We start from the raw sequence: 17,917 nt of genomic DNA, 5'->3' as shown, positions 1-17,917 counted from the left end.
CAAAAGGCAAATTTTTCTGTAAGAAAGTTTTCTTAACATTTTATATCTGAGACACCTACTACTTTCTCCCAGAGCACAATAAATGATATAGTTCTGCTTCTTGGTAATGTATTCATTTGTTGTAATAGTTTCAATGACAATTGTCCAAATTAACAGAAAAGAGAGGGTGGCCATCACAATCATAAAAAAGAGAAGAATAATGCATATTTTCCAAATAAATTAAAACAACATAATTTATTTTAACTTTCCAAGATGCTTTTAAAAATATTTTAAGTAATAGCTCAACAGCATATTCACTACAGGAGAAAACTATATGTAGACAATGAATTTATAAAAATCATACGATTGGATAGCACTCTCAACTTCAACTCTATAAAGCCATTTTGATAGTCCCATGCCATTCAAAAGTGCAAGTGATTTGTCATTCTTCACAACATAAACTGAAAGCATATTATAACCTACTTAGTAAAAATTTAGCAATGTGCGAAAATAATGTGCAAAATAAATGTCACAGTTTCTTCATGCTTGAAACCACAAAAACCTTTAAGGAGTAGAGTGAGTAGATATATATCTTTTTCTGATACTTTATAGTTTTTGCATACAGAGAAAAATCTTTAAACACAGTATTTCCAAAAGCAGGCTGAAGAAGAAAACAAAAAAAAATTATTAGGAGAATATTTGATAGAAAATTTACATTTGAATAAAATAGTTTATGTACTTGAATAAGAGAGAGAAAAGAGAGAGATTTTTGTAAAAGAGATGTTCAATATGATAGCTATTAACTTTATGTGGATCTTTAAATTAATTGCAATTAAATAAATTAAAAAATCAACTTCTCCATTGTGCTAGTCACATTTCAAGTGTTCAGTAGTGACTTGTATCCATTGACTACTACAATAGGCAATGCAAATTAGAGAATATTCCTATCACAGAAAGTTCTATTGGGCAGCACTATTGTACATTATAATACATATGACACAGTCCAGACAATATAGCAGATAGTTTTTTGAGATTCACCCATTTGTTTTATACTTGGGGTAACCAAAATACTGGAGAGAAAGTCACATAAGTAAAAAGCAGTCCTAAATGTGCTTCTATTTACTGAGAGAAGAGAGAAGAAAGTTTAAAGATCACTTGCAAACCACCCAATGATATTTAATTAAATTCATTATGTATCACATTGAGTCTTCCCATTTTGATCATAAAATAACACTTCAGACAAACAAAACCAAACATATCAGCATTTCAGTCTTCAAATGTATAAATGAGTCATTTTAAATATGTAACTTGTTCCCAATCAATTGTCTAACTTATAGTAGCTTCATCTAACTAATTATAAATTTCTCTAATTTCTTTTATCTAAATAGCTTATAAAACTAAGATCTTTGGGAGACCTTTGATTCACTACTGATTAATGGGTTTAGATGAAAAAGAATTGAAAAACTTACAATTAAGCTATTCATTGAAATAAATGATAAAAGTCTTTGTGCGTGCCCAGGTTTGCCTCCCCAATGAAACTCTGTCTTTCAACTGCAACCCATGCTCATTACCACATATACACAGGGTGTTATGATAGCACTCAGAGTTTACTTTTCGTTTTTACCAGAGGAACTAGTTTTTCTTAAACAAAATAGCATTCTAACCCTATGAAAGCAGAAGTCTATTTTCAGACATTGAACTAAGGAGACTTGCCCGCAAATTCAATCTTCTTCCTTTTATTTTTTTAAGACAGAATCTCACCATGTTGCCCTTGCTGGAGTGCAGTGGCTATTTACAGGCACAATCATAACTCACTGCAGCTTTGAACTCCTGGCCTCAAGCAATCCCCCTGTCTCATCTCCTGAATAACTGGGACTACAAGGGAACACCACCATGCCCATACAAACTTCTTCTTATAGTATGCTTTGGAAAGTTATCATCATTGCCCACTCTGTCCTTTCAGATATCTTTGAATACCTCAGTCTGGAAGAAAAAATGTTCACCTTCACTTATCCAAGACTTACACCACATGAGCAGCTCAATTAAGTATGTAAAGAAATATAGTTTGGAGAATTTTTTGGACCTGGTTGAAGGAAACTGTCACAAATGGTATTGCCAGGAGAGCCAATTCTTAATGTTTACACTGCATATCTCTTATCATTTGCATGCAGTAAAAATTTAGCCAGCATTCTAATGTCCCTTGATGTCTATCTGGTTCACTCTTATATTTCTTGTTTTAAGCATGATGCTGGATGTTGGATAGCTATATGTGTAGTAAGTGTCTATCAACTATACAAATGATTAAAGAAATTTATGATATTTCACAGTAATCTAGTAAGCTGGATATCTGCATTCATTTTGCCTTCATTCATTGTTATTCATGATGATCACTTTCTAGTTTTGATAATAGCACTATACTGCATATAACGTGGTTTATGTTTTTGTGAATTAACTTAGGCACTTATTTCATACTTTCATCACAATAAATATTTACTTAGTTCCTATTATATACAACTATGTTTCAATATCTATTTGCTTTAAAACAAACAGCTTCCTTTATGCTTTCAAATCATTCTAGTTAATGTCCCAACTTTTTCTACTGTTTAGAACAAAATTCCTCAAAAGAGTTGATTGTCAGTGGCTCCAGTTCCTTAATCATATTTTCTTTAAGCAAAATTTCACCAAACAATTCTTATCAAGGTTATCAATGACCTTTTCACTACTGAATTCAACTAGAAGCTCTCGTTCTCAAATTATTGGATCTACCATAGCTTTAGAAACAGTTGAACTCCTTTTTTCCTAGAAGCTATTTTTTTACCTGACTTCTGGCTATTACTTTACGTCTTAACTACTTCCTTGGTAGCTGCTCCTACTCAGCTTCTTTTGCTGGATCTCTCTCATCTGCCCAATCTCTAACCTTGAGGGGACCTGAGCCTCTGAGTTTGGCTGTCTTCCCTTTATATCATTAGTCACTCCCTAGATAGTCTTATCACAATGCCAAACTATAATGATATGTTGCTAACTATCAAATTTATATCTCCAATCTAGGCTGCTTTCCCAAACTCCACATCCATATATGCAGTGGTATACTCAAATTACCACTGGGAAGATGTTATTATTGTACACGGCATAATAAACCCCAAAAATCTATGGTAGGGACAGGACTCTTCATCTACTCTTTGTGTTTCTCTACCCTTCTCAGGAGTTCCTCCATTCCTTTTAAGCTAAATTGGCATTATGTGCTTAGTTCTGGCAATTAAAAGCATGATTACCTGCTTCATCCTTCTCCTATCCTGCTATGGGAGCATTAGAGACTGTGAGTTTCACGTAGTATAGGCACAAAGTGAAGGAAAAGTGATTGACCTACCTAAAGCTTCATGTAAACTCAAGACAAAACTTATAGCAAGATGTACCAATGCAATGTTAAGGTTATTTTGTTGATGTAATTTGCCTAGCATATCCCAATAAACAATTTGATAACTTGAAGTGAGGGGTGCTACTCTAAGAAGTAACTAAATTTTGGTATTGTGTCAATAACTCATTAAATGAAAGAAGATTGATATCATCAGTTGAAAAATTTTTTTTTAATTTTTTCTTTTCTTTTATTTATTTATTTATTTATTTTTTTTTTTTGAGACAGAGTCTTCCTCCATTTCCTGGGCTAGAGTGCTGTGGTGTCAGCCTAGATCACAGCAACCTCAAACTCCTGGGCTTAAGCAATCCTTCTGCCTCAGCCTCCCGAGTAGCTGGGACCACAGGCTTGTGCCACTATGCCCGGCTTATTTTTTTTTATATATATATTTTTAGTTGTCCAGCTAATTTCTTTCTATTTTTAGTAGAGACAGGGATCTTACTCTTGCTCAGGCTGCTCTTGAACTCCTGACCTTGAGCAATCCTCCCACCCTGGCCTCCCAGAGTGCTAGGATTACAGGCATGAGCCACCACGCCCTGCCTCGTTGAAGAAATTTAAAGCCATTTTATTAAATGGAAAAATATGTAGTAAAACAGACATCTGTAACAGTTTGTAATTCAGATCATGTGTCTCTTGAACTTCTACAAGAAAAGGTTGAAAAACAGAAAATTTCCAGGCATTTAGCAAGGAATTACAAGAAATTGATGAGCTCGGAAAGGAACTGGTTGCTTTGCAGACAAATAAAAAAGAAATAGAGTTCAGAAATACAATGTCCTGAAATGTTGAAAAAGCTAAGTGCTTCTAGATCCCAAACACTACAAAATAGAATTTAAAAAAAAACTGTCAGCTGACTGTCAGTGACAGATTCTCAGTAAATATTAGTTGTAATAAAAAACTTGGGGAAAATATCAGACTAAGTATGTGGACTTTAAGGTGCTCGTGAAGTATTATAAGTACTTTCTTACATGTAACAACAGCCTGTCTTACCAATATGTTGGTGGCAGCCCAAGTTACTGGGCCAATGGTATGTTCCAGATACCTTCAAGGCAACTACTCTTAACCTGAGGGTACAAATGCAAAATAATTTAAATGGCTTTTTAAAAAAAATCTTTGTTTGTAGCAAATTGTTGAGAAGCTTCCCAAACTCTTGGAAAAAAAAAAATCATTGCCAAAGAAACTGTGAATCCTAAAATAAAAAATGTCTTGGGCACTTTAAGACAAAATAAATCACAGGCTTTTAACCTTGTGAAAGTTAAGAACAGACCTGAAATAACTGTGCAATTCACAAGAATGCAATATTCCCCTAAGTAGGACACGTGTACAGGGATAATAGTGTGAGAAAGGGTGGAACCAGGGAAAACAATACAATGGACAAAGTGATCTTCCTAGAAACTACCAGGCCCTAATTAAGAAAGCTTTCTTTATTCCCAGGATAAGAGACCATTACAATATTTGCCCAGAGGGATTTCAGAATTGTTGGAGGCCAGCATTCCAGATGTTTTGTGTCTCTTGTTCTTCTCTTTATGAGCAAGATTATTGGTTGTGGTTATCCTTTCCCTGTTCTTCTGCCAATTATTGGGTTTGTGTAGGGTGAATAACATGCCTTATAACTTAATAGATCTGTGAATGAGGAGCAGCCACGTTGTAACTCATGAAGACTAGTAAGTATATCCTGGAAAGCCTCTTCTTTGTACTGCATACAGTTAGTAGAAGAGATTTGATGTTGTCTGTATTGGAAATTGGTTGAATATAGTCTGTTTTTAAGAAGACACCGAAGGATTGATTGTGGTAAGGCAGTGCTCGTCAAATATTATAAGTTCTTCCTTACATTTAACAACAGCCTGTCTTACCAATATGTTGGTGGCAGCACAAGTCACTGGACCAATGGACTTCAGTAGAATTGATGTGAGTCACTTCTGAACTGAGGGAGTTGAGAGCTGGGATGTGTCCTCTACCCTTCTCTTCTGCCTTGGCAATCTTGAAGGCCATTAAGATATATCAACATTCTAGATGATATAGCTACAAAAATAGAGTGGTGCTGTGCTACATGCATTGGCCTTTTGGTTGAACTTTATTACACTAAGCCTCTGAGATTTAGATTAAAGTTGTTAACACATAATAGCCTAAGCTATACTAACTCAAGAAAGGTCCCCCCCCCCCAAAATCTCTGTTTTAACACTTCTCTTCCAAATTTTCTACTCCACTAGCTCTCCTTGGCTCAATAAATAGAAATTGCTTTTTTCCTTGTTGCTAAGAAAAAAAACCTTGGAGTGATTTTTGACACCTGCCTTTGTTTTACACCACACATGTAATTTTACAGAAAATTTTGTTGACTTTTTGTTAAAAATATGTCCAAAATTAGAGCCCTTCTCAATTCACTACTGCCATCCTAATCCAAGTTACTACCATACATCACACAGACCATGAAAGTAGCCCATTAAAGTTCTCTGCTTCCATTTTTGCCTCCATTTTGCAGCATATTCTCCATAAAACATCAGTAGTGATTCTTTTATAACTTATTCTATATCACTCATTTGCTCAAAACTTTCCAGTGGTTTCCCATATGACACAAAGCAAATGCTAAAGTCCTTAAAAAGCCATAAGGTTCCCTCTCTTCCACCTTCCACTCCATCTACCATTTTCTCCTCCAGGCTCATTAGCTAAGTCACTTAGCACTTGGGTTATTTTGGGCATATAATTTAATCCTTCTAAAATGTAGTCTCATCTATAAAACAGTCATATTAGAATAACATCTAATCTATATATAATCTATAATCTAATCTATAATCTTTTCTCATCTATAAAACAGTCATATTAGAATAACATAATAATTATAGTAACAATGATCAAAACGATAAAAAAAAGCTAAGCTTACATAGTACCTCCCATATGCCAAGTGTTATTCTAAATTAAATCGATTCATTTAATTCTCCCAATGATCCTATGAAGATTATTATTATTATCTTCATTTTGAAGCAAAGAAAATGAGGTAGAAGAAATCAGATAATTGCCCCAAATCACATAGGTAGTAAATATCAAAGTAAAGATTTGAACCCAGATAGTCTAGCCCTAAAGTCTAAGTGCTTAACCACTATATTTTGAGCTATTAAAATGTAAAATGTCTGGTTTATGCTAAGTGCTTAATATTAATTCATCCTCTTACCTTTTAGTAGTTATTATAAAAATATGTTTTTATAGAAGTTAAAAATGAATCTGGGATAGGGGACAAGTAAAAAATAAATATGCCTTAGAAAATCTCATATCACTATATGAATAAACATTAATATAATTGTTTCAAAAATAAGAACTAAGTAAGAAGCAAGAATTTCCTAGGAAAAGTTATGAAAATTTAGAGTGATCCAAGACAGTAATTGTTCTAAAATTAAATGTTATGAATGAAACATTGGATCAACTGCTATAACAATGAGGTTTTTCCTTATGTCAAAAAAGACTCTCTAAAATTTTGAACTGACTTAAAACTTGATTATTTCTATTTTTGATACCCAAAGCTTCAATGCTTAAGCCCAAATAGCAAACATAAACAAGATTTATACAATAAAGACCTATTTTATTTAAACCTGGAAAGTGTGATATTGTAAAATGACAAAGCTCAGATACCTTTAAATGGGAACACTTTTATCAGGATCTTTTTAAAAATAATATGAGTCTTGATCTTCATCACCACAGATTAAGAGATGGCAACTGAATTTTTTTCCCTAACTGAAATAATTTCAAAAATAATCTTTTGGAAATCAATCTTAAAAGTTTGAAATAAAACCTTACCACGCTTGTTAGGATGGGAAGAGAATAGATCATCTATAGTATAGGGCATTTCAGCATCCTTTTCCCTCACAAGTGCTTCTTTCAGTCTTTCCAGCTGTTAAAATTTAAAAATGATAATTAGTCTTTAATAACAACAATGTTTTACTCTATTGAAGAAGAGAAAGAATAAAAATGAGGGGAAAAAAAGAAGGAATGATGGAAGAATTCAAGAAAGAGAAAAAGAGGGAAAAGGCAAAAAAAAAAAGGAATAAAAGAAAATAAACAAAAATAAACAAATAGGAAACATGCATATAAAGGCTAGCTGGAAAGGGTGCATGCCTCAACAGGAGATTAGGAAGAAACAGGTTTTGGGCAAAGGAAGTCAACTCTGGGTGTTAATTAATAGGGAACATGCAAATATAACCTATGTAGCTGGATTTGATTTTATGTCACCTATAATGAACAGGCCTTTTCAAGGAGCTCCAAAGAGTTATGTGTTTCCACACAGGATTCAACTCATCTTAATTTTTAATAAGGTCTCTAATTGCCTAAGCCCTGCAGACCTCACTCTACCAAAGTAGAGTTCAGCCTGGACCACTGCGTGTCTCCATATTCCCTGCTCAGAAGAGAATGACAGATATAATTTTCTCTCTCAAATGGCCAGTTTGCACAATAATGGAATTGCATGTAATTGTTTTTGGAAGAGTTTAGAAGTCATCTAATGCAAAGATTTTCAAATTTTCTTCATAGCATATCAAGAAGTAGAGAAGAAAGGGTTGCTAAGGCCCTGCCTGCAAAAAGGGCAGTTCTTCTGGCTCTCCACACCAGATGCTTCAAGCAGAACAGCTGTACTCTTGCATGTTTTGCGCTGGAACCACTAACATTTTGTTTGGAGAAAAAGAGATTCCTACTCTTTAAAAAGAATAGTAACATCAAAAAACACCCATCTGTTTATAGCCTCCCATTTTACAGGTGAGAATTCACATACAGAGAATTGTAGTTTTCCCAAGTTTTCATAGTTAGGTAATTGGAGAGCTAAAACTAGAATCCACATTTCTAGACATTCTATACTTTGATCTATATTATGATAGTATAGATCTATACTGTAGATAGTATAGATAGCATTCTATACTGTGATAGTTTTCTTTTGTTTTTGGTTTTTTAGTTTAACTTGATTTTTTTCTCATGAATTACTTCACCTTTTCTCTCGCAGTAATAAAAACTTTACATTGTAATATTAATGATTTTTTAAAACATTATATCAAAAAGAATTTGCTGTATAATTGTTATTTAAATTGATAATTTAAGTATTTCACATTCTCACCTGGTTAAGTTCTTCCAATTTGTTAGCCAGTTCTATATCTGCAAGACACATTTGTCACGTGAAAAAATGTACACTGGAAATAATATTTAATTCACCAGAAAACACATTTAGGACCTTAGGAAAGGTCTTATTCACATGATTTGAGATCACTCACCCATTCCTAACATAAAGCCCTCAATATATTTTTCAATGACCTCAATACTGAAATGCAGTTTTGTAATAAGAAAATATATAATTTCTAACAATAAGCACAAGTTTGCTAAAGTAGACCACAGTTCTAACATGACCTATTATTTAGAAATGAAGTATTTTTACTAACCTAAAGAGATTCTTATAAAGCAAGAATAAATGAAAATAAAAGCAGGTCACAAATTCTATACATGATTGAATCAATAAGAAAATTCTCCAAAATATTAACTCTCTAGGTTTTATAATTTGGGTATGAATTTTTTTATAATGTCATTTATTTTCTACAATTAGAATATCTTACTTCTACTGTTAAAACTCTGCATTTTAAGAGTTTTTATTAAGTTACCCTTTAAATTCTTTTAACTAGCATTTCATCCTATGGATACAGACATTTTTTAGAATACTTCAGATGTTGTATGAGAGAGTACTACATTGTCAGATTGTCATGTTTTCTCTTAGGCTAGACTTGCTAAATTTCTGACAAAATCTCACTCATATCTTGGAGAATAGTCTGATGCATATTTGTAAGTCAGATTCTCCTGCTCTTGAAATGAAACTAATCTTCATTGGTATAGCCTAAATTTCCCATTCATGGTTTCTACTCCATTTCCCGAATTGGAAGAATTGGATTGAAAAAAGTGCTAAATTAACTACCACAGAACTGCACTTAATTTGTGAAATGTCTAGTAGAAACCTATAAACACAGTACTCTTGAAATACTAAAAGAAAATACTAAGTGTACAATTAGAGAGTTGTACACGTAAGAGTAAAATATGAGTAAAGGTAACTAATTTTTAACTAGATGGTTACCAATCCCATTAGAAACCTCATATTAAAGAAAATAGGCTTTCAATATTTTACAATAACTCCATGGATTTTAGAATGAATATGAAATAAGAAAAACACCTAAGCCTTCATTGTGGCATATAAAATAGTAGTTATTTTATTTAACAAAAACTAACATTTATAAAGAGCAAGTTTCAAGATAGAATAGATTCTGTTATTTTTTTAATAAATGAAGGTTGACTTTATTCTTAACTCACCAAGGCTGGAAATTCTTTGGAAATCGAAATTTTTATTCAGTAGAGCCAGCAAGAGTTCCTCATGATTTGGATACTTCTTATTGGGAAACACTTCATTTCCTGTAATGATCATAAACCACCATTTTCAATCTGAGTCACTGAAAATGTTTCTAATTAAATGGGCTTCCAGGCAATTATCAATGTGTATATTCACCCATGAAGGAGATGTAGAGAGAGGTGTATAATCCAAAAAGATGGGCTGTTTAAAAAATCATTGAATGTATACGGGTATATGAACAACCAAAGAGAGACAGAGAGAGAGGGAGAGTGAGAGATTTAGAGAGAGAGAGGGGGAAAGAGGATATACCCGGAAGGTTGCACCATAAAGTTTTACTTCTGGGTATTGCAGGTGAATTTTACTTTCTTCTTTTTAATCTGTATTTTTGAAATTTTCTACTATTGCATTTAACATAAGAATTATAAACTAATAGTTGTTTTTCAAAGAAAAAATATTTGATTTTGTGATTTTATTTGATATACACATTAAAATGTTAGCACTTGTTTTCAGGAATTGCCTTTAAACCACCCAAGAAGCCTTATAGAAGAGCTGGGGAAGTGTCTGCCTTGTCCATATTGACACCTTTCCATCTCTGTTGATTTACTTCACAGCCATTCATTGCTCAGGTGCCCTTCTCTCTCAGCACTATAAATGTTTTTATTCTGGAGTAGAAACTGGGACAACAGACTTCATTCAGGCTATAAAACCTGAAGATTCGACAAAATATCTATTAACAAATAATGCCATTGAAATAATAGTTAATATATTATAACGAACTTTTACGAGGTAGTCTTAAAAATCAAACCTTTATCACATAATGTCTGTGGGATCATTTTTCCCTCTCCCAATCTCCACGTACTAACAGCTACACTGTGGGCAGAAGCTAGATTAATAAGGTTCAAATGTAGGAGTCAGAATACTGTGGTCTCAGCTAGAGAAATGGCTCATAATTTGACCCGATTATATCTTTAAATCATCTGTCTTTCTTGTCTGTACAAAATGTCAGTTGATTAACTCTAACAATTAAATGGTTAAAGGAAGAAAAGGGATGATTTGAGGCAGATAGCTAACAGCATCAAAGTTTTCTATTAATACATAGACCAAAGAGACTTAATTATTGCTCAGTTCTTTAATTTTCTTTGCTTCATAAACATAAAAACTATCTTTGAAATTCTAGGATCTTTTTCTTTGTAGTATTTAAAACATTAATAGAATACCAATGTAAATTTTGCTCAACATCAATTATACAAAGACCCTCCGAGATAGTTTAAAAGAAAGACATAATTATGTGATAATACATTTTTATTTTATCTTCATCAAAATGTTAAGTTATAATCTTGAAAATGTTTTCATTGGGAAAAGGTGCATTTTAGGGACAGATAATAATGACTATCAATGTGTATATTCACCCATGAAAGAGATGTAGAGAGAGGTGTATAATCCAAAGAGATGGGCTGTTTAAAAAATCATTGAATGTATAAGGGTATATGAACAACCAAAGAGAGACAGAGAGGGAGAGTGAGAGATTTAGAGAGAGAGAGGGAAAGGGGATACACCCAGAAGGTTGCACCATAAAGTTTTACCTGTGATTAGGGAAACAATTTCAGAAAGAGAACTGTGATAAGGGAAACAATTTCATTGTATTCAACTTAGAGAATTCATAAAACTAAGAGTAAGGTAACTAGGAAAGTATAGATCTGAAGCTTTTATTTGCTTAATTTACAGTCCATTCCTCTGTATATTTAAGTGAAAGATTTTTCAAAAAATAAAATTTTCTTTATCAATTTTGCTTCCAGTGATTATACCTACATAACCATTTGTCATCAAAAATTCTTCTCATTATCTTTTAAGACAAACATCTTTTATAGGAATCGCTGAAATTGATTTCTAAAGCTAAGTAAGATATTGGCTAAGAAAAAATAATAAAATTTAAGTTTTTTGTTTCCTGTTTTTTTTTTTTTAGTTTTAAAACATATGATTTTAAAAGAAAAAAAATGTGTTTTTAATATGTTTCCATCTTTCAACAGAGTTAATATTGGTGAGGGAAATATTTGAATATAAAATATCTGAGTAGAGCTACACATTTGGCACAAAGGATGGCAAAGCTGCTTAGACGTGAGAGAGTGAGTGCTTTTGCAATTACTACATAGAAAATACTGTTTCGTTACTACTAGAGATACTGAATCTTAAAAAACTTAGTTGTCTCCTTCCTTTCTAGTCACATGTGAAGCTTTTTCCCAGATAAAAACAAGAAATTTTATCAGAATGAAACCTAGAAACTCCAAAAATAATAATATCCCCCCAGATAAATTCCCCATAGTCTTCTTGGTCATGGTATTCTTTCTTCTTTTAGTGGTAAGCAATTTTCCCAGTTTCAAGCTTATCCACTGAGGAATGCTTATATAGGGTCCCTGCCAAATGAAAGCTGGCAGGATTGTGCCATGTGCCTTTGATATTATCTAACACCTAGAGAGAAGGCTGGTGACCCCAACTTTGTAGTCTGTTTCTGCAGATAAATGCTTCTTTAAAAATTTATGAAAAGACTGAAATAAATCAAATATTTGGTTGGTTTAAAACATGTATACATGGAAAGAGACTCACTCTAATCTTGGACAATTTACAACAGAAAATAACTTTACTAATAACTTAATCTTCCTTATTTATAATATATATAATAAAACTGAGATCAAAGAATTCCCAGAAAGAAATATTTCCACTATGTTGCCAGTAAGATATGCATATCACTGTGTGGTATTCTGAGGTCAGAGATGTTATCTAATTATAAGTCTAGCAAATGTTTTAGAGTTGGATTTTTCTCTATTTCCTATACACTTGAAATCTGAAGTTACAGTTAACAGTAACACATCCTAATTTTGCAAAGTCCTCAGCAAATGACCACATTTTTCCTTACACATCTGTACCGTGTTAGAAACATTGGAAATCTCATTATTTTACAGAAAGCACAATGGAGGCCTATCAAGTGCTATCATTTAAATCAGACAAAGACAAAATGTGAGTACCATGGATAAAATCCAAAATATTTGATTCCCAGGCTTATATTTAAGTCTCTGAGACTATTTGTTTTTCAATGCAAAATTCTTGTAAATAAATATCAAGTGATTATGCAAACTTATTTCCACTACCAAAAGAAATGCTCTAATTTTCATTGACTTTAAAAACTACATTTGAAGCAACAAGATCTAACAAAGTTGAATTAGATCCATAAATGGGACACTTAATCCTTATCTCAACCTAGTGTCATGTAAATAAAATTTACTACATTTCCATCTTGATTTCCCCCTAAGTAAGATGAGTAAAAGGTTAACTGCCTTTTCCTGAAAAGAAGATCAGTTAGATAAAAGAAAATCCCAGAATTTCAAGCCAGAAGGGATATTAGAGAGCATTATATTAAGTCACTATTTTTCAAGCATAAAGAAATTTATAAAAGTTTCAATGAGGTTAAGTTGTTTACCTACTAAACAAGCACTAAATCTAGCTCTATTAATTCTGAGATTAAGAGCTACCTCTGCAACAGAATGCACTGAAAAATTTAAAGAAAGATTATAGAAGTTACAAATGTTGTAAGAGCAAAAACTTATTTTCACCTAGTTTATCATGATATATGTTTGAAGGATGGATTAAATTATTTCATTTACATAAATACCCTAGGTATGTTAGAAACCTGAAAGATATGGTCATGCATAATGTGGGTCTTAGCACTGCCCTGGAGATTTCTCCAATGCTTTATTATCCTCAAATCTCTGTGAATGCAAGTTTTTAATCTTGATGTATTTTTCTTTGCTCTATTTATCTTTCATAAGTTATTTACTAATAATCTCATAAAATGAAGATTTCTTCCCCAAGATGTACTTTCAAAATATGATTATATTGAATAGATTATGTCCCTGCCTATATTAATATTTATACATTCCCAATCTTTGCTCATGAAGTACAAATGAGAAACATGTGCTTCATTATTAGAAAAAAGAAAGTGTAGTCAAAATTAATTTAGTAAAATATTGGACAAAATTAATTTGGTACCATTTGCTTAAGAACAGTATTACATTTAATTCTGAACAGCAACTGCTTAAAAGGGAAGTTTGGCTATTCAATTATCTTAATGTCTTAAAACATTATTTCAATAATGGCAAAAAAATCATAGCAAAGCAAATGAAAAAAAATTAAGATTTACTCACCTATAGGCTTTTAGATTCATGTGCACGTACCTTGGGTAAGATATGGCCGTCCACGCACCAATTCTAAAAAGATCATCACAGATAACAAAGTTAGGAGTCCAAAGCAAAAAGGTGTTGAGAAGATCTTGCTCATGTTAAAAATTGTCTGTGCTAGCAGAGAAACTGACTTTCCAGGTCAAGACGAGTATTTCAATGTCTCTGGAATGCAGCAGAGCTCACTTTTAAAAGGCAAGTGTGCTTCAGTTACAAATGTTCTGGATAAAGAAAAAGAAACTTATAAAATGTAATGCCCCTGTCAACATGATTCACTACTTGCAGAAGCGACAGGTTTGTTACATAGTCAATGGCAGGAAGAATCCAATCAATATATCTCACATCTGCCCATTTCACTAAAAGTAGGCATTCCTACGCATGTCCACACACTCAAATAGATGCATAGGTATAAAGCAAAAACTTGGAACGCAGAACCTGTTGGTTGGATTTAGGTAATTTACTATTTAATTTCCTGCTTCCAGGATTAATTAACATCAAACCATAACTAAAGCTGAGAGCATAGAAGGCAGGTGAAAATGGGAATGATGGCTTCCATTTGACCAATTCTGAGCCAGGTGGTGATCTTCCTGACAATGAAGTTATCTGTAGCCATTACTTCATTCTTAATTAACCAAATAGGTTAAAGTTGGGAAGAGCTCAAATTTGAAATGAATCATAATGGGATAACATTACCATCTCGCTGTACTGAAGAAGGATGGTTTCATTTCGATGCACTTTTAGAAATTAAGGTTGAATTTAATTAATTCAAAGCTGGCAAATGTCCCATCAATTACTCTCTTTAATACTCACTGTAATTGCCTTGGTTTTCTTTTTAAACCAATGTCTTTCAGTATATTTCTAATTTTAATTTTATGGTTCCACAGATGCTATAATGACCTTTGGTCTTGGCATTTACTTCTCCCAAAGGACTTTAGATGCACCAGCCCTAAAATTGATTCAGTTCCAAGTGCATACACTGCAGCACAAGATAGTATTAAGTAGGAACAATGACCAAACTTTTCCTTAATCCATTGCTTTAACAAATTTCCTGAATAAAATCTAAACTACTTCTTTTGATATTTATGCTTTTCTTTTACAGGTTCACTTTTCATCACATGTCCTTGTGCACCAGCCACATTAGACTGCTAATTCCGGAATATATCTTGCCCCTTTCTTCACTCCAGAGCTTTGCTGACATATTTCTCTCTGCCTGGAATCCTTTATTCTGTGACCATTTTACCTTCTTATTCCTGAAGCCACTGATTAAATGCCACTAGCTCTATTTAGCTTTTGATCTCTCTTTCGTTCATTTCCAGTCATAATGTTTTTCTCCTTCAAATTGCCACAGCATTTTTCTTATATATCTATCATAGCTCACAATCCATTCCTCCTTTTATTACAGTTAGGTGTTTGTGTGTCTGCCTCCACTATGAAATTGTAAATACTTTGAGAGTAGTTACTTTCTAGTCATTTCTGTTTCTATTTGCAAGTATCATAGTGACTTTCAGGAAAATAAGTGAAAACATATTTGATGTATGACTAAATAATGGCTGAAATTTCTGATAATTGAAAGGTAAAATGAGAACAATTCCCTAAAACTTTACATCTACTTATAAAGCTAAACGAATTGAAATAATTATTGCAGCTCCTTAAGTATTTGTATTTTCTTAAGCCTAAAAATTCAAGAATAAAGAAAATCTTTAACCTTGATCCTAAAGGCTCATCATACCACAGTGTTTCAAAACCTGTGTCATTCAAATATACTTTGATGGCATCTGTCAGTAGTTATTCAATAAATTATGTAAATTTGTTTTTTAAACTCCATTTAAAAAATTATATCAAGATGGAAAATAGGAAATCAATATCACTTATTGTAGAAAGAATATATAAATATGAAAATATATAATTATAAGTTATAAATTTTAGAAAAGTAAAAAATAATGTATAAAATATGTTCATAATAAATTGAATCAATAGACCAAAATGAAGACCTGATAATAAGTTTCCAAATGAAATGGGAAAGTTAATATGAGTCAGTATTAAAGACATTTTCAGCTCATATTTCCTTAATTTAAAAAAATTTTTAAATGTAGATAAGATTATTCTAATTTTTTTGAGTTTTGATGCAAACTGAAGAAGGAATACCAATTCTCATGGGTTTCTTGAAAGCAACAAAATAATTTAACTGCCTTCTGGTTGAATAGTGATGAACACATCATCAAATCAGAAAATAAATAAACACTTAAGCTAAATGAGACTCTAAATCAAATGGACCTAAGAGACATTTATAAACCATTCTCCCCCAAATTATGAATATACATTCTTCTTGGCAGCAATCTTGGGACATTCTCCAAGATTGATCATACCTTAGGCCACAAATCAGGCCTCAACAAATTAAAAAAACAATTAAAATCATACCCTGTATTTCCACAAACCAAAGTGGAATAAAACTAGAAATTGATCACAAGAGAAACACTCAAACCTACACAAAGTGATGGAAATTAAACAACCTGCTGCTGAGTGATTATTGGGTCAATAATGAAATTAAGATGAAAATCAAAAGATTCTTTGAATTGAACAAAAAAGAGGACACAAACTATCAAAATTTATGGGACTCAACAAAAGCATTCCTCAGAGGAAAATTCATAGCCTCAAATGCCTACATCAATAAGACAGAAAAATCACAAATTAAAAATCACAAATTAACAACCTAATGACACATCTCAAGGAACTAGACAATGAAGAACAAACTAAACTCAAAACCAACAGAAGAAAAAAAATAACAAAGGTCAGAGCAGAATTAAATGAAATGGAAAACAACAAAAAAATACAAAAGGTCAACAATACAAAAAGTTGCTTCTTTGAAAAGATAAACAAAATTGATAGAACTCTTGTTAGATTAATCAGGAATAGAAGAGAAAGGACCAAATGAGCTCAATCAAAAATAAAAAAGAAGACATTACAACTGATACCACAGAAATACAAAATATCATCCATGAATACTTCACAAACCTCTACGCACATAAACTAGAAAACAGAAGAAATAGACAAATTCATGGAAACACACAACCTCCCAGGACTCAATCAGGAAGAAAAATAACTCCTGAGCAAAGCAATAATGAGCAGTGATTTCAAAGGAATAACAAAAAATTTTCTTACAAAAATAAAGCCGTGGAACAGATGGATTCACAGTCAAATTCTACCAGACCTACAAAGAAGAGCTGGTACCCATACTTCAGAAATTATTCCATAACATTGAGAAGGAGGAAATTCTCCTTACTTCATTCTACAAAGTCAGTATCACCTTGATACCAAAGCCAGGAAAAGACAGAACAAAAGAAGAAAACTACAGACTAATATCCCTTATAAACACAGCTGCGAAAATCCTAAATAAAATACCAGACAACCAAATTCAGCAGCATGTCAAAAAAGTAATTCACCATGACCAAACAGGCTTCATCTTGGACAAGGATGGTTCAACATACATAAATCAATAAATGTGATTCACTACATAAACAGAAGCAAAAACAATGACCACAGAATCATCTCAATAAATGCAGAAAAAGCATTTGACAAAATCTAGTGCCCTTTCATGATAAAAACTCTGAAGAAACTAGACATAGAGGGTACATATCTGTAAATTATAAGAAGCATATGTGACAAACCCAAAGCCAACATCATAATGGGAAGGGGAAAAAGTTGGAAACATTTCACCTAAGAACTGGAACAAGACAAGGACACCCACTGTCACCACTTCTATTCAACATAATGCTGAAAGTCATAGCCAAAACAATCAGGCAAGAGAAAGAAATAAAGAGTATCCAAATCAGGAAAGAGGAGAACAAGCGATTACTTCTCCACTGATGATATGATCTTGTATCTAGAAAATCCCAAAAACTCCTCCAAGAGACTCCTGGAATTGATAAATAAATTCAGCAAAGT

General features: G+C 32.6%; 1 protein-coding gene across 1 annotated transcript; it reads right to left on the bottom strand.

Annotated features, from left to right (window-relative positions):
• Window positions 1–614: 614 nt before the first annotated feature.
• On the bottom strand, window positions 615–14,075 carry UTS2B (urotensin 2B). The gene is made up of 5 exons (XM_012745174.2): window positions 13,973–14,075; window positions 9,710–9,808; window positions 8,478–8,515; window positions 7,175–7,268; window positions 615–640 (listed from the first exon to the last, which is right to left on the bottom strand). The coding sequence occupies exons 1-5, from the start codon at window positions 14,073–14,075 to the stop codon at window positions 615–617; spliced, it is 360 nt and encodes a 119-aa protein (XP_012600628.2).
• Window positions 14,076–17,917: the final 3,842 nt, after the last annotated feature.

This window comes from Microcebus murinus, chromosome 1 (genome assembly GCF_040939455.1).
Source record: "Microcebus murinus isolate Inina chromosome 1, M.murinus_Inina_mat1.0, whole genome shotgun sequence".
NCBI classification, from domain to species: Eukaryota; Metazoa; Chordata; class Mammalia; order Primates; family Cheirogaleidae; genus Microcebus; species Microcebus murinus.
The sequence above is the reverse complement of the archived record's forward strand: the minus strand, read 5'-3'. Positions and strand labels throughout refer to the sequence as shown.

Bases quoted from the DNA above. Each gene is read 5' to 3' on its own strand.
- UTS2B (XM_012745174.2), bottom strand. From the start codon at position 14,075: ATGAGCAAGATCTTCTCAACACCTTTTTGCTTTGGACTCCTAACTTTG. The intron at 9,809-13,972 runs GTACGTGCACAT...TGATCATTACAG, and splicing joins ACGGCCATATCTTACCCAAG to GAAATGAAGTGTTTCCCAAT. The intron at 7,269-8,477 runs GTGAGAATGTGA...AAATTTTAACAG, and splicing joins AATTGGAAGAACTTAACCAG to CTGGAAAGACTGAAAGAAGC.